Source organism: Podarcis cretensis, assembly GCF_951804945.1.
Source record: "Podarcis cretensis genome assembly, chromosome: 13".
In the NCBI taxonomy this organism is placed as follows: domain Eukaryota; kingdom Metazoa; phylum Chordata; class Lepidosauria; order Squamata; family Lacertidae; genus Podarcis; species Podarcis cretensis.
Genome location: NC_137182.1, coordinates 46440162 through 46467933, shown reverse-complemented (window position 1 = coordinate 46467933; position 27772 = coordinate 46440162). Strand labels below are relative to the sequence as shown.

Below are 27772 nucleotides of genomic sequence, written 5' to 3'. Positions count from 1 at the left end.
TTCCTTCCTTCCTGACAGACAGACAGACAGATAGACAAAAGAGGTACTGATGGAAGAATTACAGTGGTACCTCGGGTTAAGAACTTAATTCGTTCTGTAGGTCCGTTCTTAACCTGAAACTGTTCTTAACCTGAAGCACCACTTTAGCTAATGGGGCCTCCTGCTGCTGCCATGCAGCCGGAGCGTGATTTCTGTTCTCATCCTGAAGCAAAGTCCTTAACCCGAGGTACTATTTCTGGGTTAGCAGAGTCTGTAACCTGAAGCGTATGTAACCTGAAGTGTCTGTAACCCGAGGTACCACTGTATTACATTAGACAAATTCATGCAGGATAAAGCTGTCAGTGGCTACTAATCTTGGTGGCTGGGTTTTACCTCTGCTGCTTCTGAATACTTTTGCTTGTCTGCTTCCAGCAGGAAGACACTGTGAGAATGGGATGCTGGACCAGATTGGGGCACTGGCCTGACGCAGGCAGCTTCTTTTCATTCAGGACAAGCAAAAGGAAGAGATTCTAACAATGCAAACTTTAGCGGATGGGGCTTGTCTATCACGCCGCTGAGGTGGGAGCCAACAGATCAGGCTGGATGTAGGGAAACTTAACGGCGGAGGGTGGTCATTTCCTGTACTTTTTATTATTGAAATATACTCAGAATCAAGAGTGGATTTCAGGCTCTTTATTCAGCTCATAGTGGTGAGGAGGAATGGAAGTTCCCCCAGAATGTCTGCCTTATATACATTATTTACACAATGGGCCCCACGTGATTGGCTAATTCCGGGATTCTCCTGTAGGCCAATCAGGTTGTGGATTCCCTTCCACCTGGAGCTGGATTGGGTGGCTCCTATGGACCAGTCAGACTGCTGCATTCTGGGATCCTATTGTTCTAGGACCGATCAGACTGCTGCCTTTTGGATCCTATTCAACTCAGTACATAACAATTATCATTATTATTCTTTATTGATAAATTACAAGCACACAGAGTAAGACAAAACACAAGAAAGAAGAAACAGGAAATAGTACCCACGTAGAAAACAAAACAGAAAAAGATAGTGTACGTTACCAAAGGGTAACCAAACTGTTTCTGTAGTTAACCTAATGTGGCATTTATAGAAATGAATTCCCGTACTTGAAAGCACCTGAGCTTGCTCAGTACAAAGCCTTCCGTAGAGCAAATGTGAAGCTGCTGCCACCCCTCCTTTAGTTGCTCTGCTGACGTCATAGGAGCAGCGAAATACCTCATCCAAGGCCATGGGTGTGTGAGAGGGGAAGGGGGTGGGGACGCCATAACCCCACACACCATCCATGGGCCTCTTGTAAGAGCCCAAACAGGCCAAATCAAGCCACCGTAAGCAGAAAGCATTTTTTTGGCAGCTCAGTGTGTGTTGCAGAGAGTTTGAGGACACTGTGTCCCAGCCAGGGCAGAAGATGAGCTGACTGGCAGGCCGGCAGGAGTCTGGGGCTGCGCCAGGGAGAGGGAATCTGTGGCTGCTTTCACATGTTGCTGGACTCCCAGCTCCCCCTCAGGCCCAGCCAGCATTGCTAGCCACTGGGCTGGCCTTGCAGGCCTCCCCATTTGTCCCACAAAGGCCTGTTTTCCCGAAGTCACACCCAATGCGATGCCAAGTAGAGACACAGCAGCAGGAAACTGGAGTGAACATCCCATGCATCAGTTCAATCCTGCTTAGGGCAACATCTCTGCCCCTCCCCATGGGCCAACTTTGACAGGTGGGCACCTGACAGGTGTATGGTCCTCTTGCCTGCAGGGATGGGAGAAGGACCTGGCTCAACAGATTATGGGATTCGTAGTCCAGCAACATTCGGAGATCCATCAGTTCAACGTCCCTGGGTTATGTGACAGTCTCCCTAGAGCAGAGGTAGCATGAAACAGCTTTGTATTCAACAACATTGCCCAAAGGCAATATGGAGGGCAGGCAAGTGAATCTGCTCAGCTGCCTTCAATTTGCAACTAGCCTGGCACCCAAGCTACCTGTCCCTGTATGGTAGGTGGCAATATTTTTTAACTAGCTTGCTATGAAGCGAGGGGCTTGCATTTCCATGTTGCTAGCCTTCCGGCAGGCTATTAAATAATTTTGCGGGTTCCTTATGTGGGCTTGTTTAGGATATGTATTTGATGCCATCCACCACTTCCAGCTAAGATGGAGTATAACCACGCCTGTGGCTACTTAGCCTCAAGCGAGAGATTTTGGAGAGGGATGTTGAAAGATTATTAGGCACGTGCCAAGGAAGTGGTGCAGATTTCCAAATCAATTTGCCTATTAGAACACACAAACCTCCATATATGTAACAGCTGGCTACTGGCAGGTCAGGAAGGAGGATTCTAAGCCAAGCCTTTTCCCTGACATGCTGATTTTCTACATGCGGGGATTTGGTTTGTCGTCCCATAGTTGAGACCTATAGGCTATACTGAAAAACTCCAACTCATAAGTCGTTTGAAGCCTTTTATTTGTTTTCTTTTTGGACACATAACATTTTCAGAATATTTTTTTAACAACCAATTAATCCAACCGGGAGGATCATGCCAATTGCAGCAGCTACCCCAAACAGAGCTATGGAGATGGCTTTTGCAGCTGCTCCTGCAACAAAGGAACAAGGAGTTAGTGTCTACTGAGCTGACTCACGGCTGCAGAGGTTCTGCCCTAAGAACATAGCAAGTGGTCTTATTATACTTGAAGACAATTTGTTCATCTAGCCTAGTGTTGTCAGGTCCGACTAGCAGCAGCTCATCTTAGGGCAGAGGATCTCTGCAATCATCACCTGCTCTTCAAAGCTTTAAATGGAGACAGAGACCAGAGACTGAACCTGCTTGGGACCATTGCACATGCAAAGTGTGTTTCTCTACACCACTGAGTTCTATTCCCTCCCCAATGAACTATCATGAAACACAAGCTCTCCAAAGTTTATACGTTACCAATTCCAGGTTGTATTATTAGCATTTACTTTACGTTTGGGGGTGACAACAGTGGCGAGGTTTTTGGAGTGTGTTTTTAATCTGTTTTTGAAGAAGAAGATTTTCAGCATGCCCTGATTTTAAGTACCTGCAGACAAGGCTGGTTCAAAATTTCAGCAGCTCATGGGACAAATGTGTGTCACCCGCAGCAGAGCGCTCTAGCTGCCAGCTGGGACGCTTGCTATCTGCCTGAAGATGCCAACCCCCCTCCCCATCCGACCTTCTTCTCTCCACATGGTCTGGATCCTTGGTATCTACCCAAAGTTACCAACCTCCCTCTCCCACAGTCCCTGCTGTGATATCTGGGCCAGTGAAGACCAGATACTTATTCCTGTCAAAGTGGCATTCCACAGGTTGAGATGATGGTTGAGGCTTTACCTGATGAAGAGCGGCCTGCTATCTGGGATACAGCATGGTGATCTGCAGACCTCTTCCGCTGATATGCTGAAAGACAGGCACACCACAATTATTAGGAAGCAATCAAACATTACACAAGAGGAAAACAATGGAGTTGTTCCTACACCCACCACCACAGATGATGAGTGTTAAGTCCACATTACATTCTAGCACATGGGTAGGCAAACTAAGGTCCAGGGGCCGGATCCGGCCCAATCGCCTTCTAAATCCGGCCCGCAGACAGTCCAGGAATCAGCATGATTTTACATGAGTAGAATGTGTCCTTTTATTTAAAATGCATCTCTGGGTTATTTGTGGGGCCTGCCTGGTGTTTTTACATGAGTAGAATGTGTGCTTTTGTTTAAAATGCATCTCTGGGTTATTTGTGGAGCATAGGAATTCGTTCATTTCCCCCCAAAAAATATAGTCCGGCCCCCCACAAGGTCTGAAGGTCAGTGGACCGGCCGCCTGCTGAAAAAGTTTGCTGACCCCTGTTCTAGCAGAACACTTTGGTGTCCTTACAAATGGGACCATTATTTGAGCAGAAGCCATGCTTTCAAGAAGTGGGGAGGCAGAAAGGTTTTTCTATATCTCTGGGAAGTGAAAACAGCCCTTTTCAAGACCAGGGGTGCCAAGTCGAATAAAATATGGGGGGCAGGTAAGCCCCACCCCACATAATCACAAGATACAGCACACACTCACCATTTGAATGGCAATGTCCATCCATTTTGGGGAGGCACGGCCCTCTCAAATATTATTTGGAGGCACACGAAGGTACCTCAGCCCTTAGGAGTTGACCAAAGGCATCAACAGGTCAAGCATCTTGTTCTCTTTTTCAATTACATTTTATTAAGTTTCAACATTTTAACATGTACAATCAAAACAATTTCGACTTTTCTTTTTGTCGACTTCCCACCCTGTTTTCCACAGAGTTGTTGCTTCTCCTCTTCTGCCTCACCTTTCTGTCTATTATATCATAACCACAGTATTATAATACAGTGGTACCTCGGGTTAAGTACTTAATTCGTTCCAGAGGTCCGTTCTTAACCTGAAACTGTTCTTAACCTGAAGCACCACTTTAGCTAATGGGGCCTCCTGCTGCCGCCGCACTGCCGGAGCACGATTTCTGTTCTTATCCTGAAGCAAAGTTCTTAACCTGAAGCACTATTTCTGGGTTAGCAGAGTCTGTAACCTGAAGCGTATGTAACCCGAGGTACCACTGTATTGTGAGTTCATCATAACATATACCAAGCATCCTATTCTCAGAGGCCACCCAAGATGTCCACAGGAAGCCCCCAAAGCACAGGAACATTCTCCCCAACTGCAATTCCCAGCAACAGGTTTTCAGAGTTTTTGAGTCACTCTGACAGTGGAGACCAAACACAGCCATTGTGGCAAACGTACAGCCACATCCCTCCCGTAATTTGCATTCGCTGGGATGCCACCGAGGTTCTTGCATTACAAGGGAGAAAAACTTCTCCCGGATAGGCAGTATGCATGCCTGATCCAGGAAGGACATGCCAACAGTGTGAGTGACCGGCTTACCTTTGTCTTCAAGAGCGTAGGGTTGAGGTGTCACCTGCCCCCCCTGCAGTTGGCGGGCCCACACCCGGAGCACCTCGTTGAGGGGGTAACGGCAGCGCAGGGTCAGCCTGGAGAGAAAAGAGTACACATGGTTTGTGTACTCTTACACAAACCATGTGGTCCATTCCAGCACCACCAGAAGAAGAAGAAAAGGACAGCATCTCTTCTGGAACATTTTAACCACAGATCCGCCTCACCTGTACTGGGAGTCCCTGGTTATAACTGGACTTGCTTCCGGAATCAACTCTCTCCTGAAGGTCACTTCGTTCTCATATACCAAGTAGTTACCGTCAAACTGAGGGGCAGAGAAGAAATTCAGTGCAAGGGGGGAGGGGCTCCAGAGTTGGGGAACCCAGAGTTGCAGAAGTGTCTCCCTTACAGAGATGTGTCTGGCCCCTTCATTATGTTGTTTCCATCTGAAGACCCACCTCTTTACACCCTAGCCTCTTGACTATAGGAAATTTTATTATTGTTGTTGAACTCATAAGCCACCTTTCTGCCAGCCAAGGCGATTTACACTAAAACCACTCAATAAAACGAAGAATAACCACTCAATAAAATTAAGTCCTCCCAGGCCAAATGGGAGTCAATGGTATGTGTTTCCCTTGGCCTGTGGCTCCTTTGCTTCTGCCACCATTATTGGTCTTTAGCAGCCCCAAGGAAGGTGCTAGAGGAGCTGCCCCAACATTGGTGGCGGTGGTTATTAATAATACTGTTAAAACTATTAGTACTAAATAGTATTATTACTAAATACTATTTTGCTACTTAATTTTTTTACTTGCCCTCCACCAAGGGGTCCCAGGGCAGGTTACAAATTTACAATTCAGAATTAAAAGCAGTTTACACTGATTACAGTGACAGGAATAGGGTGGGAATCTTGAAAACACGCGTCTCAAATGTCTCCGGCCCAAGTAAAGAAGTGTGTCTTCAGCATTTGCCCAAAGCTGTAGAATTCTGTCAGGAGCTGGTGGTTTGTGCGCTCCCTTGTCCTGGGAGCTACCTACCCTCCTTGTGGTGCCACAAGAAGCCACTGGGAAAGAGAAGAGGGCCTTGGACTCATCAGCAGCCACTGGCCCACAATTCTTGTCCCGTAGGTGGGTTTTCCTGGGGTCTAAATCTGGCTTCGTGTCCAGGCCGAGGACAGTGGCCATTATGGTTCCATTGGGGAGACACACTGCAGGAAGAAAGAAAAAACACAGCAAGCTGACTTTTACTGAATCAGACCATTAGGTCCATCTGACTTAGCATTGTCAACACTGACCCTCACGCCTCAGACAGGGTCCTAGAGTCCTCCTGTCTCCTTCCCAAAGCCTAGTTAACACTTGCCCAGCTTTGGGATGGAGGAAGAAGGGCTCTACGACCCTGCCAGAGCCTTATGCCTCCTTCCCAAAGCCTGCCTCCTTTATGTCTGGCTTTGGGAAGGTGGCATGAGGACTGGTCTCACACAGGGCACCATTTTATCAAGCATGGGTGTAGCCAGAATTTTTGTTAGACAGGGGTCAGCCAAAGCTGTTGAGCTTTTTTTGGGAACATTATGAGGGGCAGAACCCTGCTCCCTGCTGCATACAGAGCAGATACTCTACCAAGCTAAGGTCCATCTCCAAAATTATTGCTCATCACTTTCTAAAAGAAATCTCTCCACTTTTGCCCCTGGCCCTGCCTGCTACAAGCCCACCCTGCTTCCATCAGGGAATGTGGGCCTCGGGTTGAAATAGGTTGCCAAACAAGTCTTACTCCACACAAAACAGAACTGCCATGCCAAATTCCTTACCGAGCAGTTTTCCGGTGGGGAAAATACAGCCAACGGGGAACGCTACCAGTGTCGCTGACGTCTTGTTGTCCCTCAGGGTGAAGTCGAGTCGGGCAGTTAGTCCTTGGAGGGAGATATCCTGCGGCAACACACACAAACTCACGTCACACATATCTGATCGGGTCGGCTCCCACGTCAACTCAAGGCCAAAAGTGGTGGCAGCAGCCTTCCCCAACTCAGGCCTACCTCATACACCAAGCCAGGCGCCAGAAAGGGGACTGAGAGGTAGTAGTAGCTGCCGTCATCCTGCACAGTGTAGTTCTGCGATGCGGCCAATTCATTTGTCAGCTGCAAATTCCCCACGTATGGGACCCAGTAGCGATCCAAGTTTCCATGGGTCATTACCAGTCCAATCCTCCCCGTCTCACAGAAGCCCTCGAAGGTCGGAAGAACTGAAGGATGGTAGGTGAGGAAGAGGGCATCACCAAATATATCTTGTTGCGTATACAGAAAATGTTACAAGGCACAGCCTCTCTCAAAACATAGTTTTGCAATGACTGAGATTTACTTGCAAGAGAGGCCATCTTCTCCACAGAGATTCCAGACTTAATTGAATACACTTCATTAGGAATCTTTGTGGTCTCTTTCAGTGATAGGCAACGTGGACACCCTCAGGACGCTGTCAACGCCAGCTCCTGTGGTTCCTGATCATAGTTCATGCTGGCCAAAGAGTGTCCAAAATCTAGAGAGAACCATGTTGGGTATCCCTAATCTATTATAATGCTTGCAATTATGTTGTGCATTTTTGGGCACACCTGCACGAAATCACTTAAGAGCAGTTCTGCAAGGTGAGAAGGCCAGAGGCCCCCATTCTTAATTCAAGGACTTAAAACATACAGATGATAAGCACAAACTTAAAAGCAAAAGGGTTTCATATGAGGGAACAAGGCTGTCACTATACATTTAAAGGCTCCCTGATAGAATCCTGGGAACTGTAGTTCCTTAAGGGTGCTGGGAAATGTAGCTCTGGGAGAGGGTGAGCTACAGTTCCAAAGACTTTTTGGGAGGAAACCACATGCTTGAAATGTGCTTCAGACATATGGTGCGTACACAGCCCAAATCTTTCCAAACTATTGCTTATTTCTAAGAATATCTGTACAGATGTAATTTACACTTGATAGGCAATCGTACTGGATTGACTGAGCAACACCGCATTCCTTCCCACGTATCTATTTTAAACTGCTTTGAAAGACAGATACTTCAAAGCCCCTCCCTCTGCTCGAGCAGACTCACCAACATCAGGGACGTCACATTCAATTACCCCAGGGTAGGTGAAAGGCTTGCCCTTTGGGTTCAGGTTGAAGGTGTATTCTAGCCGCAGGGTGTATCTTCTGATGTTGTCATACAGGTACTAGAGAAGAGAAGGGCCCGTTCACGGCACAATGAAAGCTGGAAGCCCCTCCACCCCAAAAGTTACGAATCTGAACCGCCCATCATTCTCTCAATCCAGCTTGTTATCAGCATGACACTTTTTTTTTTTAATGTGATGCACTCTACATGGGGCCACCTTTGAAGGGCATTCTGAAACTTCAGGTGGTGCAGCCAAAATATTAACCGGGACTGGTTTTATAGGGAGCACAGTTGTACCTCGGAAGTCGAACAGAATCCGTTCCAGAAGTCCGTTCGACTTCCAAAGCGCAGCCTCCGATTGGCTGCAGGAAGTTCTTGCAGCCAATTGGAAGCCCTGTCGGACATTCAGCTTCCAAAAGAACGTTCAAAAACCGGAACAATCACTTCCGGTTTGCGATTGTTTGGGAGGCAGAATATTCGACTCCCAAGGCGTTCGGGAGCCGAGGTACAACTGTATGACTTGCTTGCTACAGTAGCCTCTCTGACTACTGGCCGGTTCCCAGGCACGACTCAGAGTATGGGTTGTGAGCTGTACAAACACAATTTGAGAACAGGTTATTTGAAAGACCATGTTCTCCCATAGGAGCCTGCCTGGGTTTAAGCTGCTTGGGAGAAGGCCATCTTTTAAATAAATAATAATATTTCCTCTCCCACCAACATCTGAGGCTCATTTGGCAGGAACTCAAGAGAGGACGGGATGAGGGTAGTGCTGTGGGTTAAACCACAGAGCCTAGGAATTGCCGATCAGAAGGTTGGCGGTTCGAATCCCCGCAACAGGGTGAACTCCTGTTGCTCGGTCCCTACTCCTGCCAACCTAGCAGTTCGAAAGCACGACAAAGTGCAAGTAGATAAATAGGTACCGCTCCGGCGGGAAGGTAAACGGCGTTTCCATGCATTGCTCTGGTTCGCCAGAAGCAGTTTAGTCATGCTGGCCACATGACCCGGAAGCTGTATGCCGGCTCCCTCGGCCAATAAAGCGAGATGAGCGTCTCAACCCCAGAGTCAGCCACGACTGGACCGAATGGTCAGGGGTCCCTTTACCTTTACCAAGAGGACCCTCTCAGTGGCTATTCTAGGGCTCCGAAACTCCTTGCCATGGAGAGGCTTTGCCAGCTCAGTCATAGGAAGTTGCCTTTTACTGAGTCACACCATGGTTCCATCCAGCTCAATACTGTCTACACAGTAGCTCTCAAGGGTTTCAGGGAGGGCCCTACCTGGAGTTGCCAGGATTCGAACCAGGGACCTTCTGCATGAAAAACAATTACTCTGCTACTGACTTAAGGCCTTTCCTCATGTCTTCTGCTACCAGGCAAATACATATTTGTTTAAACCGGTCTTTGGCGCACAAGCCAACTTGTAAATAATATAGTTGGTTTAACTTCTTTTTAAAAATAGTGTTTTACCTGCTATGGTTATGGATAGCCAAATTACAATTGGGAAGATCTCTTGTTTGCTTGTGTGGAGAAGAAATGTAAGCTATTCTAGAAAAGGGGTGGGAACCTCAGGTCCCCAGGGGCCGATCGTGGCCCTCAGCAATCCATGCCACATTCTTCACAGGCCTTATACCCCAAGCACTTTTGTCTGGCTGGAATATCCCGTACTTAAATTCTGCTTTCCTGGATAGAGGACAGGTGGGGGTAGTAGAAACTAAGCTGCTGTACCAAGGCAAAGTTTACCTTCATCAAGATCACTCAGAAGGAGAATGCTAAAGGACAAGAGCCCAGAGTAAATGCAAACAGGTCCTTAACTACCTTCCCTGAATGGAAGAACTTCTACACCTTGCTTCAAAAGCTCAGCAAACACACACATTCTAGTCTTTCTCTTTCACAAGACTGTAATTTCCCTGCTCAAGGTCTACTTTGCAGCAATGAGGACTAGTCTCTTATCATGGCCTCTGAAAACTATACTCTGCACACACACACACCCTGGCTGCCTGTGAAACAGAAACAATCCTTCAAAGCTGACCGCAAGTTAGGCCCCTACCTCCTGCTCCACCAGGGGGTCAGTGAAAGGGACCTGCAGGATGAAGACCCTCGTGTTGTTGGGGTTGGGGGCTTCGCCCAGGCCGAAACCACGCCCTTTGAGCTCTGCGGGCGTTAAGGGCTTGCCGCCAACTGCGATGGTGACCAGCTCCAAGTCTGGGAGGAAGTTGCCTAGGCTGATGTCAAAGTAACCTCTCTCAGCGACTGTGTCTGGAAGAGAGATGGTGCATTGGGTAGTAGATGGCGTCAGCTAAGGCAGAGACAAAAGCAGTGTTCGAAACTCCCATTTTCCGGCGCATTTTGTGACAGGGAATCCCATTAGCGCGAGCAGTTTCTGAGCTCTAGGCGCAGTGCTGCGCCCAAGATTTCAGATTAAAACTGCAGAGTGGAAGGAAAGGGGGAGCTTTTCCTGCCTCCCCACTTCCAACTACTTTCTGAAAACTGGAGAAGAGACCTCCTTAAGAATATTAGGGGAGTGGGCAGGGGAAGGGCTAGACCATGTGAAAAATGAACACAATATTTAGCTGCAGTTCATTCATTTTCAGCATTGTATTCTTGTTATAAAAAAAAGTGTGCCTGATATTCCATTGTTGCACCTATAACCTAGCTTTAAGGTGCCACTTAGCTCCTAGCTTTCATATCTCAGTTTCTAACACTGGGGAAAATTGTCCCCCACAGCTCCACTTCCCCCAAGAGAAGGAAAGTTTGCAAGGGCTTATGACCAACGGTAGCCCACATGGTTCCTTCAGATGTGTTTTACTCCCATCAGCATGGCCAGTCCTCAGAGTCAATAGGAGCTGAAGTCAGGATGGGCGCCATGTTGGCTGGGAATATTCTAGAAACCTTGCCAAGGCCCATTCTTTGTACCACAATGTTCACTGTTCCCCCCTGTGTACATATTGTGGGGGAGGAGAGCTGTGAAAGAAAGAAAGAAAGAAAGAAAGAAAGAAAGAAAGAAAGAAAAGCATTTGGCAACCAATGCACCCCTTTGGTTTCAGACAGTACAGTGGTACCTCAGGTTACAAACACCTCAGGTTACAGACTCCGCTAACCCAGAAGTAGTACCTCAGGTTAAGAACTTTACCTCAGGATGAGAACAGAAATTGTGCAGTGGCAATGGGAGGCCCCATTAGCTAAAGTGGTACCTCAGGTTAAGAACAGACCTCCAGAACAAATTAAGTTTGTAACCAGAGGTACCACTGTACAGGGGTACAAGAGTCTAAAAAGCCCGGTACACAAATTTTCCCAGCCCTCTAGCAGCTATGGGGGCTCATTTACCAGAAGTATTTAGTGTTAACTCTGGAAATGTATACTACTCAATTCTGACCAAACTAAGCCTCCTAGAGCAAAATATACATCAGGTGGTGTGCTAGTTGTGAAATATACTGGCATTATTTTCAGGTCTCCTACCCTACCAATAGGGTTGTATCCACCTAAGCTAGTGTTTGTTGCCCCACTGGAATTAATGGACCTATTTGAGCCACAGCCATTCATTTCAATAGGCCTACTCTGAGTAGGGCTAACATTGACTACAACCCCACAGGGTTTCATACCATGGCATATAAACATCATGTCTGCTCTCAGGCTTTTGCAAGTGCCAACAACATGGGCTCGAGTATAACCTCCCCGGCGCTGTCATGAGTGCGGATCATCACAAATGCACAATAAAAAGGACATCTAGAGGGGACCTCTAAAACTGCATTGAGTATGGAAGAATTACCAACAATCGAAGAATCGAGGATGAAGTTAATGGACTATGCAGAATTGGATAAATTAACAGAAAGGATTCGAAACTGGCGGGACCAAAATTCACGGAAGACTGCAGTAAATTTACGGACTATTTGAAAAGTATTTGTGAAGATCAGGCGACGTTTGTAGGTTTGCAAGAAGTTTTGTGAGGAGTATTATTGGAATTATTACAAAAATGGATAAAGGGGAGGATGATTTGTTAAGAGACTTAAAGGTAATATAAAATTGAGAAATGCAGAAGAAGTGATTACAACGGTGGATTTTTAGAGGTGCTGATGGAAGTCTAAAAAGATTGTATAAGTGATAAAGTTGTGTGGTACATTTTATAATTTATATGTTAAAATCAATAAAAATTATATTAAAAAATAAAATAAAACTGCATTGAGTATGGATGGGTGCATTCATTTTATATGGTGCTTTTTTTAAAGACATGCTAAAAAGTGGACAAGCAAAGGATCCGGAAGCAAAGAAGGGTGAGATGGATAGCTAAGCCAACGTTCAGCTTGTTAGGACGCAAATAGGATTTCAGATGTGAACGCGATTTCTCTTGCCTAGACAGGGGTGTATTTCAAGCTCCAAGAGGAAGGAAGAACAAGGCCTGAGCTTACTGTCAATCAGCACAGGTGCATGAGGAGCAAACGGTGTGCGGATGGCCTTGAAGCTGCGGTGGCGTGTCCGGTCACTCTCGTCTCCCTGCCACCTGCGGTCCAACAGCAGCTTTATGCTGTAGGTGGTGCCGTAGTGGTTGTCAATCACGTCGCTCTGGAATCAAAAAGTGGGAGGAGGAATGTCAAAAATGATTCCTACTTGAAACGCTAGAGAAAATGCTGCTGCTGCCAGTCAGTGGGAACAATATTAGGCTAGATAGAGCCTGGTACCAGCTCTGTGTAAGAAGCTCCTTTAGAAGCAACCCTAGCATTAATCCCCCCACCCCAGAGTCTATTAACCTCCCCATTCACCATCTGCAGATAGACTTGCAAAATGCTGCAGGGACAGATTGCTGCCAGACATTAGGATAAACTTTTTAACGGTGAGAGAAAGTATAAGGAATGGCGTAAGAGCAAAAAGAAGTCTTCCTTTGAGGGCAGCCAGATTGCCTTCATTGGAAGAATATTAGCTAGGGCTGTGCCAATAATAATAATAATAAATTCTCCAATTTCTGAAAACGTTATTTCTTCTGCAAAAGGGGAGATGCCAGGGATTGAACCTGCGACCTTCAGATGCTCTAACACTGAGCTATAGCCCTTTACAAAACAGCAGATACAGACCTCCATGAGACCTCCTGGGGCCCCAATGGGCACTGTGATACTGAAGAATTTGGTGTCTGCCAGGAAGCTGTATCCATTTGTCAGGATGGTGGCTGCGTCAATCACACGCCCATCCAAGCCCATCTCAACAGCTTCATCTCTATACAGATGCGGGAATCTCACCAGGGATGGCAAGATCTGGGGGGTCCCCCACCTTAAGGTGGTGGTGGTGAAAATAGGGAGATCTGCAAGAGACAGAGATTCCCCTTGTTATTGGCACTGCATCACATGATAAAGGGTTCACCAAAAACGTGAGCCAAATTTGACAGGTGGGAGGGACCTCGCAATCACCCGCTGTCACAATGGGGTCAGTTGATTGGACGCTTTGAAGTCCCCCAAAATTGGGACTTCAAAGCACCCCACAGGGCTTCCAAAGAGCCTTGCATGATGCTTTAAAGCAGGGTTTCCCAAACTCAGGTCTCCGGCTGTTTTTGGACTACAATTCCCATCATCCCTGACCACTGGTCCTGCTAGCTAGGGATGATGGGAGTTGTAGTCCAAAAACAGCCGGAGACCTGAGTTTAGGAAACACTGTCTGAGCCTGCTTTCTTCAGATCATCTGCTGTGAAGAGTGAGCTTGCCTTGGGGAAAATGGCTAGCATGGTCAGTCCTCCAGGCTGTGTGATCCTGTGGGGAATTTGCTCACACAGCTCGGCCAACAGGCTTCAACTCTAACATCCAAATGGATTTCTCTGTCCCCGTATCCATTGCACCCAGATTTTGATGCCACTGCAGACAGAGCACATAGTCACAGCAAAATGAGAATCTTCAGCAGCATGTAAAGGAGAGGTAAGTGCCCTGGAATCAATGCCAGACGTTAAGAATAGGGACAAGTCTATTGAAAAAGAGTGCCGTCATTTTTAATCCATTAAAACAGAGCTGGGCAAGGGCCACATTCCCTTATGTATAGCCTTCTGGGGGGCACATGGGGGGGGGAGCCAAAGACAGGACTAGGAGCAGCAGCAGGTATACCTGTTTTTTGCATACACACACAAAAAGAGGTTTACAGGTACATATATATCTCCATAAAGGTAAAGGTAAAGGTACCCCTGCCCATACGGGCCAGTCTTGACAGACTCTGGGGTTGTGCGCCCATCTCACTTAAGAGGCCAGGGGCCAGCGCTGTCCGGAGACACTTCCGGGTCACGTGGCCAGCGTGACATCGCTGCTCTGGCGAGCCAGAGCCGCACACGGAAACGCCGTTTACCTTCCCGCTGGTAAGCGGTCCCTATTTATCTACTTGCACCCGGAGGTGCTTTCGAACTGCTAGGTTGGCAGGCGCTGGGACCGAGCAGCGGGAGCGCACCCCGCCGCAGGGATTCGAACCGCCGACCTTTCGATTGGCAAGCCCTAGGCGCTGAGGCTTTAACCCACAGCGCCACCTGCGTCCCTTTATATCTCCATAGTAGCAGGCAAACAAGAGGCATCACTGCTCAAGGATACTTGACACCCTGGAAAAAACACATGAGGCAGCTGGTGAGAAGGGCATGATCTGCAAAGAGTCCCCCAAGAGCCAGGTTGGAAGGCCTGGAGGGCCAGATCCGGCCCCTGACTAAGTCCCAGTGTTAAATGTTGAAGGCAATGCAAAAGCAGAGAGACTCACTGATGGGACAGGCAAGAGCGGTGTCTACCATGAGGATCATCCAGGCCTGCTTGTAAAAGACTGTGGCCCTTGCCACCTCCACTTCCAGGCCCTCGACCTGCAGAGGAAATTGACAATAAGGATGTAAGGTTAAAGCTCCAGCACTGAAACCAGGCAGGCCAGGCAGGCGGCAACACCGTTAGGGAAGGACTTCATTTGTCATTATTATCTTCCTCATTCCCCAGTCGCAAGGTGGGTTACAGCATTAAAATCCAACATTAAAAATGGTTTAAAACAACCCTTGGCCCTCCAGATGTCAAGTTCTTAATCAGCAGCATGGCTGGGGGACCTGCAGCCCTCTGGACATGACTGAACTGCAACTCCCATCAGCCCCAGCAAGCACGGCCAATAGCCAGGCATGAGTGGAGTTGTAGTCCAGCAGTGTTTGGATGGCCACAGGTTCCACACCCCAGATCTGATAATTGCACGGACTCACTTAAAACCCCCAAAATTATATATATATATATATATATATATATATATATATATATATATATATATATAATTATTATTAAATTTTCTGTTTTATAATTTAAAATACTCATTTTATATCCTTAAGATATCAATGACTTCCCTTCTCTTTCCATGTTTCATTTTACGTATCATAAGTCCCTGCATATTTTACAAAACGATATCATTCAGTATTCCATTATTGCATCCATCAAAAACAGTTGAATTTATCTTAATGCTGCCAGCGTTTTCAGCTGTATACAGTTATTTCCCATATATTCAATGAACGTTTTCCAATCTTCTTTAAACGGATGTTCTTGTTTCATATGGGGGGGGGGGAGAGAAAGTGCTGCACTCTTTTGCGAGTGCACTCCTGATGAAAGTTAAGTGGAGAATTATTTAACTAGGAACGTGAATTGCAGTGCCCCAGAGGGCAGGGTATCCAAGCTAGTCTGGTTCTTTTCACTAAGGAAAGCCATCCCCCTTTTGGCACCAAACATTGAACACCACACCATAGTTAGGCAGTATGGTTGGTAGCCATTAATCCTTCCCAACACAGATACAGACGTTTTCTCTCTCTTTTTCCTTACCAGGGAGACTTCGGTCTGCTGGGTGCCGTAGGGAGTGCGGAAAAGGACGCGGGTAGCCGTGGTGTTGACGCCGTAGCCCAAGGCATGTGCTTCGGTGGCCATCATGTTCTGCAGGGAGCCATTCTGATAGTGGAAAGCCACCTGCCACACCTGGTTCACAGCCCCTTGGGCCTACAAAAGGCAAAGCCATGAGAGGAGTGTTTAAACAGAGATGGGAGTCAACCCACTTGCCTTCCCAATGACACACAGGGCCTCTAGGCTGGGGCAGGTACCCCAGAGAGGTCACTTTGGTGTTGCTAATACAGCAGTTGGCCTTCACCCCCGGAGGCGCACTCCATTGTCTCTCGAGACAGACGGATGCCAGCCACAACTCCCATGAGGTTCAGCTAGCTTGGCCAATGGTGAAGGATGATGGGACTTGTAGTCCAACATCTCAAGGGTCCCCCCCATGCCCAATGGGAGAGAGCCAATGCAGGACATTTTGGTGCCTAAGTCAGAAAACAAGATAGTGCCCTCCCCACAGAAGCTGACCAGGTTTACTGTTCGGCTGGGCTGGGGAAAGGGCAGAGCCATTCACTGCCCCAGAGGGCATTAGCTGGCTTAGAGGGCACATGGCCAACAGCCTGGCACACACACACAGCTCTGTCCTCCAATACTTTGCAAACATTCTCTGCCTCTCAGCATCTGCTGCCCAAAAGAGCAGCTACCTCACTTGGTCTAACGGTAGGGCTGATTCTGGACAACACTAGCTCATTATTTACTTCCCCGAAGAGATCTCTCCAGCCTTCTCCTTCTGCTTCCCTCTTATCAAGAATATCTTCCGCTGCCCCCTTCGCCCCTCAAAATCCTTACCACAGGCCACACTGCAATCCAGTCTTCATTCAGAGCCTCGCTAGCTATTCCTGGGACTGCCCTTCGGACGGAGACCTGCAACCACAGCCCTGTGTTAGTCCATAAGAGCATCCGGTACAAAACTCTCAAGGTGCAGTTCCCAAGAGCCACGACAGAGATGGTCAGATTCAGGAGAGGTTTTGCAGCACCATTCTCCTCTAGATCTGAAAGATTGCCTTCGCTAACACATCCCCTGCCTGCACTTTTACAAACAGTTTTGCCCTGCTCAGAAGCCCAACTGCAAGATCAAGCAGCTGTGCAGGCAGGAGATGGGGCCTTATCGGTGGTGGCCCCATTTTCAGTGGTTGCTGGTGCCTATTTGGAACCAGTAGGGGAGAAAGCAGGGAGGCCAAGAATAGGAGAAACCAGAACCAATGATAGAAGAGCCAACCAGTTCCAGTTTTCATAGAATTGTAGAGTTGGAAGGGGCCTGAGAATCAGCTTGTCCAGCCCCCCGCAGTGCAGGAACATGCAGTTGCCCCATAAGGAGATCGAACCTGCAACCTTGGCACTATTAGCACCACGCTAACCAACCGAGCTATCCAGTTTCATTCTCTGTGAGTTGTACAAGGGCTGTACAGACTAAGGAGCATGAACTTCCTCTCAAGTGATTTGCACACGGTTACTTCACTACCGGCTTTCAAAAGGGTCGGGGGGGGGGGGGGAACCTTTTTTGAAATGCTTTTTCTTAAAATGGCAGCAGCAAGCTCACAGTGTTATGTTGTAAGCCTGTGCATTGCACTTAAGCTGCTGCTTTAAATGATTGTTTATTGAAATGCAATGTAAGGTAAAGGTAAAGGTACCCCTGCCCGTACGGGCCAGTCTTGACAGACTCTGGGGTTGGTGCGCCCATCTCACTCAAGAGGCCGGGGGCCAGCGCTGTCCGGAGACACTTCCGGGTCACGTGGCCAGCGTGACATCGCTGCTCTGGCCAGAGCCAGAGCCAGAGCCAGAGCCGCACACGGAAATGCCGTTTACCTTCCCGCTAGTAAGCGGTCCCTATTTATCTACTTGCACCCAGGGGTGCTTTCGAACTGCTAGGTTGGCAGGCGCTGGGACCGAACGAAGGGAGCGCACCCCGCCGCAGGGATTCGAACCGCCGACCTTTCGATCGGCAAGCCCTAGGCGCTGAGGCTTTTACCCACAGCGCCACCTGCGTCTCTAATTAAATGATGCAAGAGCTTTGTCCTTGCAATACTTAAAACTATCAATAAAAATAGATAGGAGCAAAGGAGACAGCTCAATAGTTTGCCACTCAAAACCAATCTTAATTCATCGGTTAATTAGTTAACCTGATCCCATTTCTCTCTCTCTCTCTCTCTCTCTCTCTCGTCTAGAAAGATCCTCAGCATAGCCACCCCAATGTTTTGGGGTTCCTGCCAAACCTGCTTTGATACACGAAAAGGATGCAGGTTTTCCTTCCACCTCCACTCACCTCCATGTAGTTTTCCTCACAGACGATCTCGCGGGGGCTCCATGGGGCACCAAGGGGGCAATTCATAAAGACGTCGTAAGTGGCCGTCAAGTTTGCTGGACTGGTTACCTCCACCTGGAGCTGGAGGCTGAACTCCTGGTCAAACTGGACAGAAAGGAAATCTCATTTTCTCCCCCACTTTTCAAGTTCGTCCCCTCAGTAGCATTTGCCTGCATCCATACCATAACATTCAAAGCACGCTGATACCATTTTAAATGGCCATGATTTCCCCCAAATAATTCTGGGAGCTGTAGTTTGTTAAGGGTGCTGAGAGTTTTTAGGGGACCCCTCATCCCCTCAAAGTACTACAATTCCCAAAGCGGTTTAACAGTCAGAACCTCTTCACAGGAAACTCTGGGAATGGTAGCTCTGTGAAGGGAACTACAACTCCCATGACTATTTAAAGTGGTATTATAGTGTTCAACTTGTATGGTGTGAACGTGGCCTAAAACTCTTGAACTTTTATCTCCGCATGAACGGCAAAATCACCATTGTGGGCACTGCCATGGTTCTTTTATTGTTATTAAGTTTCTGTGTTACAAACAGTGCTATTTTTCTAGAGAAAGAGGTGCCAAAACTCACCATGAACACCTCTTTCTCTTAGAATGGGAATGGCACCCACCTGAGAAGTGCCAAAACTGAGTTCCAGTGAGTTCCCCCCTGAAAAAAAGCCCTGGTTACAAATGTAAATTTCACCTTTCTACAGCAGGCCACAAAGACCCACATTCTTGTTCCTCCATCCAGGAAGAAACATTACAGTGTTTAAGTACATTTCAGCCAGGCGAAAATGCTCCTTAAAAATGGCTGATCTGTGGTGGTGCTCTGGGGAGAGACCCAAGGGGAAGATAAAGAGGATTAGAGGGCCGCAGGATTGGACCCTGGGCCTGACCTTGGCTTAACAGATGGGAAACGGGGACAGATCACAGGTGCACAGATTCTCTCCTGCCTGCTGGCATTTGGCACCAGCAGCACTGGACCAGGCTGGGCCGAGCCGCACCCAGCAAAGTGCTTATCAAGCTGCACAAAGAGAGATGATGGCAATAGGATGAAACCCAAGTCCTGCCCATTTTCTGCTGCCAGTCAGTGTCAACAACACTGTGTTAGATAGACCAATGGTCTGATTCAGAATAAGGCAGCTCCCCATCCTATTTTGCCATGATCGCATGACCCCTGCCCCTTCCGAAGGGTTTAGCAGCATAGCCAATCCTGTAACAGAGTTTTCCTACCTGCCATGCAGGCAGGGCCAGACTGAATTTGAGACCAGCTACCTGGGAAGCAGAGGACTAAGATTTAATAAATAAAAATAAAGTGCATGATGTATCCTGCACCATTCGTTATGCCCCAGCTGTCGCAAGATTTAAGCATGCCAGTTTGCTGTTTAAACAAGTTTACAAAGACACCATTAACACGAAAGTGAACCACCTGCTTACCGAATTGTGGACCGAACAGGCCAGGAAGGAAACTCTGATCTCAGGGTTGCCATACAAGTCAGTGCCACTGGTGAAGCCACACTGGGATGCAACGTGCCCTGTCACGGGGATGCGCTGTCTCTGCTCATCTATGGGCAAGAGGAAGCAGGTTAATTCTATCAGATAAAAAAAAATCAGGACTTTCCTTAAAGTAACTGGATCTTGGTTATCCACCTCAGCAGGGATGCATGAACAGAGTACCCTGTTTCAGGCATCCAAAAGGGATGGGTAAACTTTTTGAGTCTGAGGGCAACTTCTGGGCAGCCTTCCAGGGGCCACATACAAGTGGTGGGCAGGGCCAGAGGTAAGGGTGGGTGGAGTAAAAAATGCAAATTGAAAGGTAGGCGAATTTCTACACACACACACCACTTCTCTATGCTCCATCCAGGAAGGCAAGAGGCATTGTCAGAATTCAGTGCCAGGCAATAAACACTCAAGGAGGGTACAACAGAGGGGAGGGGGTTGTACCAGGAAGGGCCAGGAAGATGCCAAGAGGGCCACATCCGGGGAGGCCGCTAGGGGTGCATTGGAAGATGGCCGACAATAACATCTCTCTGGCTCACACGAGGTAATTAAGAGGCTGATATGGGAGTATGCAGCCTCCCTTGTTGCCCAAGGGAATGGGGAACACTGCCTTGCCTGCTGTGGCCATAAATCACCCCCGGATTCGAAAGAAGGGGGTGAGGGCACTAAGCACAAAGCCCTTGTGTGGGTCCGGCTCTCCTGGACGCTGTCTCTGATCGTGTGCTGGCTGCATCAGCTCGAAATAAACAATTAGAAAAGAAGCAAATGCACATACTTTGAGTGAAGATCAGGAGTAAAGACTGCTAATTAAAGGGATCTCTGGGATGTGGAGCGACGGGCTGGATGCAACAAAGATCAAGAAGAAGAATCATCAAAGGATTGGTATGTCGGAGCGAGACTGAAAAGGGGGGGGGACTTTTCTTTTTTTGTCTTATGTGAGTACCCAATAACCCTTCCCCTAAGAAAGAATCGTCGCGATTACTGATCACAAGCACAAGGAGTAAGAACTGCGTGGAAATTAATTACTAATCAAAGATATGGCGTGTGGGAACATCGAGAAAGGAAAGAAAGTTCTCTGTGACGCAGAGATTGTTATGGCAGGCCTGCCCGCAGGAGGACTGAGGGGGAGGACGACTATGGCTCGTTACTATATCGGAATGTGAGATCGGCCTGGCAGGGCCCCCTGAGAAAATTTATGAGAGCGTCAGGCCTGTGGAAATCAGGACACTGTGGGAAACATTTTGTATGGAGGTGTTGAAATGATGTCTGTCTATTTTGATATGGCTCTTGGATGAGTGTAAAATCCACACAGGATATAACAATGTTTGTTTTCAACCCGCTTGTGGAGACTATCAGAGATCATAAAGAAAACAAGAAGATGAGGAAAACAATGAAGAGAAGATGGAATAGAACTGTGAATACTATTTCGACAGAACTGTGTATATTAAAGCAGCAGCAAGAGAGATGTTTGGATCCCTTTCGGAGCTCGAAATATGGGTACCCCCAACAAAAATTTTAACATTTGCCTGTGTAACTTGGAATTAATGTGATTTGGAATTAATGTGATTTGATTGGCCTGTTAATAAAAATTATTATTTTTTTTTTAAAAAAAGGGCCACATCCAATTCCCTGAGCCTGAGGTTCCCCAGCCCCAGTTGATGCTGTTTTCAGCAAGAAAATTTGCACTGACAGAATTTCCTTCTCTTGTGCTGCCAACCAGCCGATTCAGTCTCTTAGCAATCCACTGGGGGAGGGGGGCTGATTCCATATGGCAGAAGTCACTCTAGTACCCCAAGATACCACTTACTTGTGATTTCCAGGGTTCAGTTGCAACCACTAGTTAGCTTGGGGGGAAAGTAAAGAGTGCCTCTGAGCATGGGCAGACAACTCCTTTGCTACCACAGAGAAATCACAGCCAGCCTCTGTGTGCCTGGGATGAGGAGTGAACCTTTGACCACAGCCTTCCCCGATATTCACTCCAGATGTTTTTGGACTACAACTCCCAGCAGCCATGCTGGCTCAGGCTGATGGGAGTTGTAGTCCCAAAGACCCAAAGGCACATTATCAAGAGGCGGCTGCCTTAGCATCTCTCCCTTTCAAGGGAAACACTCTGTACTTACTGAAGACGCTGTAATGCCACAAATTCTGGCCCAAGGCAGCCTTGTCCATCCATATCCAGAAATAACGGCCCCGACATTCTGTCCGCGCAGCACCTTCCGGGAAAGAAAATGTTTCTCTATCAAAGAAAGGCCCACAGACACTATATATCCCAGCTGCCCTTCTGCCCTAACAAGCAGGCAAACACGCTCCTCCCTCACATCCACTTTAGGAGTGGAGTTCTGGATCTGGTCAGTAGGCTGGATCCTGATCTCCCCCCACCCCACCCTCCACAGACCACTTTGACAACGCCGCAGGTCTCTCATCTCTAATTTAGACACTACCCCCAGGGCTGTACACACAGGAATCCAGTCACAGACCAGCAGATCCAAGTGCATACGGGTTGACAGAACAGTATCGAAGGGTACTGAATTCCACTAATGCTAATTGTTGCATTAGGGAGCTTGTGCTGTTCAAGAAACTCTGAGCAGACATGTTGGGGAGATGCCCAAAGTAGCTTTTCCCCAAAATACAGCCCGTGTTTCTCAAAATTGGGTCCCCAGCTGCTGTTGGAGTACAAATCCCATCATCCCTGACCACTGGTTCTGCTAGATAGGGATGATGGGATTTGTAGTCCAACAACAGCTGGGGACCCAAGATTGAGAAACACTGATAGAGTTGTGCAACACAAAGGAGATGGTGAGAATGAAGGGCACTTGCCGACTCCCTCTCTCCCTCTTAGTTTTCCTCTCAAGCGCATGGGCAGAAAGACCTGATGCTCACCTGGGGGGAAGGGGATCGACTCCACCGCTTTGGACAGACACAAACAAAGCAGGGCTAACCTAAATAAGGAAACCAAGAGACAGAAATTGAATCAGTTTGGCTTTTACTTTAAGACGCAGGAGAGAGGTTATGAGAGCATCACACACCACAGCCCCATTTGAGTACGGAAGGGTACAAAATCGGCAACTGAACAATATGATCTCTAGCTGTATGCATGCGTAGCCCCCTCTAACCTATGGAAAGATCCAAAGATCTTAGGACAGCAGAAGGTATTTTTATTAAAGATTTTCTTGTTTTAAAAAAGTATGCGCAATGTCTCTCTTTTTTTCTTTTTCAAGTAACATTTTTTTACAGATCAGTTTCATTTGTTGAGACATTAGGAAGAAAAGGGGGAAAGAGGTGGAGGGGGAAAGGTGAGTGGGGGTGGGCTCGGGTGGTGATGTTTCTATTTTACTTAATATATGTGGGGTTTTGTGTCAGTGTCGCTTGTGCATATTCTCTGCTATTCACTTGTGTTCCTTTGGTGGTGAGAAAGGTTGGGATTGGCCTAGGGCATGGGTAGGCAAACTAAGGTCCGGGGGCCGAATCCAGCCCAATCACCTTCTAAATCTGGCCTGCGGATGGTCTGGGAATCAGCGTGTTTTTACATGAGTAGAATGTGTCCTTTTATTTAAAACACATCTCTGGGTTATTTGTGGGGCATAGGAATTCGTTCATTTCCCCCCCGCCCCCAAAATATAATCTAGCCCCCCACAAGGTCTGAGAGACAGTGGACCGACCCCCTGCTGAAAAAGTTTGCTGACCCCTGGGCTAGGGTGTGGTTGTTCATTTGTGATTGGCTGTGGTGATCGTCATGTGTGAGTGGGGTGGGTGGGTGTTTTGGATCAGGTTAGCCATATTGATTTGTAGGCTGTTGGTGGATTTTTGTCATTGTCTTTTTTTTTTTTTTTATAAAGATTTTTATTAATTTCCAATTTTTTAACAGAAACAAAAAACAACAAAAAACAGACAAACAAAAAACTCATATTTTCATAACCTTATTTTCATAACCCTCTTTTCCCGGACTTCCCCATACCTTTCCCTTTTTGCATCCTTAGTTTAATACCATTATTCAGCAACCTATCTTGCCCAATTAAATATAAATTCGTCCTCTTTCTCTATTCCACCCTAAATTTTAAACCCAATTATCGCTGCAATTCTACGTCTTCTTTTCCCTCAGCATTTTAACACTCCTCAGTTTTATAATAATTCTTAAGATACATCTTAAATTTCTTCCAATCTTCTTCCACAGTCTCTTTCTCTTGGTCGCGGATTCTGCCGGTCATTTCTCCCAGTCCCATAAAGTCAATCACTTTCGCCTGCCATTCCTCCAGCGTGGGTAGCTCTTGTGTCTTCCAATACTTTGCTAGAAGAATCCTTGCTGCCGTAGTAGCGTACAAAAAGAAATTCTTATCCTTCTTCGGCACCAACTGGCCGACCATACCCAAGAGAAATGCCTCTGGTTTCTTGTTAAAGGTGCACTTAAGCACTTTCTTAATTTCATTATAAATCATTTCCCAGAAGGCCTTAATCTTTGGGCAGGTCCACCAAAGGTGGAAAAAGGTACCCTCAGTCTCTTTACATTTCCAGCATTTGTTATTGGGGATTTTTGTCATTGTCTTGTTGGGCTGTGTATGTGATAAAGGGGAGCCATACCGGGGTGAAGGCGTCTTCTTCTATTTGTCCCTGTGTCAGTTTTAGTTTATTGGTTAATTTTTCTAGTAAGGCTGTTTCCCCATACTATTTGGTACCATTGGTCCATGCTTATTCCTGACAGGTTTCTCCAGTGTCTGGTTATGATGTTTCTGGCTGCTGAAAGTAGGTGGGTTATGAGTTCTTCGTAGTGTAAATGGACATTACTGTATTGTCTTGGAAGATGTTTAGTAGGGCCAATTCTGGGGTGAAGGACAGCAGAAGGGAAAAGGACAAAATCCTATCAAACTGACTTCTCCCAACCTGGTGTCTTGCAGATGTTTTGGACTACAAGTTCCATCAGCCGCAGCCATACTGCTGCTTGTGGCTGATGGGAGTTGTAGTCCAAAGCAAAAATCACACCTCAGGCTGGGAAACTTTCAGGTTTAAGGTTCAAAAAGGCATTCAAGCTTGATGAAAGTAAGAGACCTTAAAAAAAAACCACAACACAACAGTTTACAGTATTTCTAATGTTCCTTCTCTAGAGGAAGAGTTGAGCACAGTATTGAAAATGCCAGGTGTCCAAATCTCAGAGTATTCAAAGAAGAGAAAGACCATAAGCAACATTTTGAGATCTCAAGACCTGGGCTAACATCCGAATCCCAAGTTTGTACACGCTACACCTTTAAAGCCCATTTGAAGCCCATTTCCCCTCTCAAATAATTCTGAGCACTGTAGTTTGTTGGGAATTGCAATACTAAGAGGCTAACTAAAGTGCTCATAATTCTTTGAGGAAAGTAACGTGCTTTAAAGTTATTGTGTTTACACAGCCTTAGAATAAAATCCCATTGAGAGAGTCAGCTGTGATGGCAGGAGTTAGAAAGGGCAGGGAGGGAAATAGAGAACCATGTACATATGAGATATAAATACAAGAAACTGAGTTCAGTAGGAATAATTCCCAAATGGATATAGATTTGCAGCCTCAGTGGCCTCTCTTATTGCCTTTATGTACAGCTTGAAATGCGATTTGCAGAAGCCCCTCTTTGTATTGCAAATACAGGTCTTGCAAATACAAGTACATGCACTCTGAATTTCCTGTGTAATTTCTATTTTTAAAGCTGCTAAAGAGTTAGAGAACACGCCCGCTTCATAATGAAAAGCCCTCACCAAGAGAGTCAGCTGAAATCATATGACAAGTGTGCATGTCAGTAGGAGGGTATATTTCATGATTTCAGCTTTGCTGAATAAAATGATTGTTACGTGCATTTCTTATACTGAGTCAGACCATTGGTGCAGCTAGCTCAGTGTTGTCTACACCGACGTGGGGTTGCCATACTTCCAGAAATTCCCATACATACACTGAATACTGTAGTTGGAAGCAGTGTCTGGGAGGAAATCAGCAAAATGTATGGGCAAATCAGGACGTATGGCAACCCATGTCAGCAGTGTTGTTTTTGCCAGTTTTCCTTAAAAATAGCTCAGAAATGTCTTCCTTTTTTTTTTTTTTTGCAATTTTGCAAAAAATAAAAATAAAAATAAAAAATCTCAACAACTTTGGCTAAAAAAGCTCAACTATTGTGCCCGGATTTTCAGTTTTTGAAATATGGCAACCCTACTTTAAGGTTTGCAGAAATACAAAAAATATATATTTTAAGTTAAGGGGGAAACACCTAATAACAACCCAACAAGCACTGAGCATGCTCGGGGTCTCAGGATGCTGACCTTGTCTAGGGCAGGGAGGGAGTAGACAGGGGACAGGAAGAAAAGACAGAATATCTCAGTGGGTAGAGAATGTGACTCTTATCTGAGAATTGTGGGTTCAAGCTCCACATTGGGCAAAAGATTTCTGCATTGCAGGGGGTTGAACTAAATGGCCCTCAGGGTCCCTTCCAGCTCTTCAATTCTAAGACTCTATGACTAGGAAATGTAGCGCAAGAATGCTCTGATCCCCAGTACAAGGGTACCTCGGGTTACATACGCTTCAGGTTACATACGCTTCAAGTTACAGACTCCGCTAACCCAGAAATATTAGCTCGGGTTAAGAACTTGGCTTCAGGATGAGAACAGAAACTGTGTGGTGGCGGCAGCAGGAGGCCCCATTAGCTTCAAGTTAAGTTTCAGGTTAAGAATGGACCTCCGTAACGAATTAAGTACTTAACCTGAGGTACCACTGTACAACCTTTTTATTACAGACCCGTTCTATCTCTCTCCCCGCAACAACCCCACCTCGATTCAGTGAGGTGATTGTTTACTTAACAATATGGCTGTCTCCAAGGAGGCACTAGAAAACTTCTGGGGTCAAGTGAGCAGATTTTCAAATTCCATAGGAAACTCATGAAGCTGCCTTATGCAGAGTCAAAACCTTGGTCCATCCAGCTCTGTAGCGTCCACTCTGACTGGCAACAGCTCTCCTGGGTTTCAGGTACCTGGAGGTGCCAGGAACTGATGCTCTACCCTTTCCTCATAAAATGAAACTGGCTTCCATTGGGCTCACACCCCAAACCCACATGTAAAACAGGCATGATAGCCACTATACTATAGCACCCACAAATTCCAGGGGGACAGGAACTCTCCACTAGTTAGGCAGTTAAAAGACTACATGAGCATAAAAAGTTTGGGAGTTTTAGAAGACCCTCCACACTCCCTAACTGTCCTCTCCCTACCGACAGATCAAGTACTGGTGGGGCAAAATGCTGTTACACCAGATAATTATTTACATAACCTTTCTAATCTAGAACACAACCTGACTCTTTTTACAATGAAGACCTCTCTTACAGAAAACAAACAACACTGCCCCCCAGGCCCAAAGACGCACTAAGAAAAATAAAATTGACTTACCCTGCAAAAGATGGGGAAGACATGATTCTATTACTCTACTCTCTCCCCTGAGAGTTTCCCCTAGCAGCCTCCCACCCAAGTTGCCTCTCACTTGCAACAGATGAGAACACTTTATATTGCTTCCTGGTTCCAAACAGTGTATCTCACCTGCTCCTAGTCACACCATCAGGAGCTGTTAGGGAGGTTGTCCTAATTTCATACCTTTTGAGCTAAATGGACTAACAGCATGCTGTGAATCAAGAGGAGATCTGTACGGATTTACATTTTTACATGTAGTGTAATTGGGTTTTATACCTTGCGAACAGCTTAGATGTCTGTTTTGGCTTTAAGTGTTAAAAGTAGTAATTGCCTTCTCCTGTTCTCACATTCTCTACTTCTTTTATTCTTCAGGAATTTACAAAACTTCTGCTTGTAGGCTTGTGACCTTTTCTTTTTCCTCTCCCCAGGCACCTCCTGCCCTGTGCCTTTCACAGACAGGAATTCAGCAGGTAAAGCTTTCCCCCTGCATTGAGATGCAGCTCCAGGAAAAGCTTCTGCTGCTGAATTTCTGTCTATTAAATGCATGGGAGCACTTATGAGGAAAAGAAGTTGGCTTACAGAAGATAAAACAGTAACGTCAAAAAAAGTTTACAGTACTTCTAACTGATTTTATCTTTATTGTAGCTTTTAAACTTTACTGTACTGACTATGGTGTTAAGCAG

The 27772-nt window shown here is 46.6% G+C and overlaps 1 protein-coding gene across 3 annotated transcripts; it reads right to left on the bottom strand.

Moving 5' to 3' along the window:
• Positions 1 to 2442: 2442 nt before the first annotated feature.
• On the bottom strand, positions 2443 to 27296 carry LOC307201973 (uncharacterized protein). Of its 3 annotated transcripts, none has more exons than XM_079951559.1 (19): positions 27219 to 27296; positions 22563 to 22621; positions 21803 to 21895; positions 19620 to 19747; positions 18151 to 18294; positions 16677 to 16751; positions 15825 to 15995; positions 14746 to 14842; positions 13104 to 13327; positions 12444 to 12597; positions 10088 to 10296; positions 7988 to 8105; positions 6941 to 7146; positions 6716 to 6833; positions 5949 to 6118; positions 5142 to 5239; positions 4906 to 5012; positions 3343 to 3408; positions 2443 to 2590 (listed from the first exon to the last, which is right to left on the bottom strand). In XM_079951559.1, exons 3-19 carry the CDS (start codon positions 21849 to 21851, stop codon positions 2502 to 2504), a joined length of 2223 nt encoding a protein of 740 aa, XP_079807685.1. In that variant the 5' UTR covers positions 21852 to 21895; positions 22563 to 22621; positions 27219 to 27296; the 3' UTR covers positions 2443 to 2501. The 3 variants fall into 3 exon arrangements, with proteins under 3 accessions (XP_079807685.1, XP_079807684.1, XP_079807686.1); XM_079951558.1 differs by lacking the exon at positions 27219 to 27296 and adding an exon at positions 27072 to 27175; XM_079951560.1 differs by lacking the exons at positions 19620 to 19747; positions 21803 to 21895; positions 22563 to 22621; positions 27219 to 27296 and adding an exon at positions 19079 to 19096.
• Between the last annotated feature and the right edge of the window lie 476 nt (positions 27297 to 27772).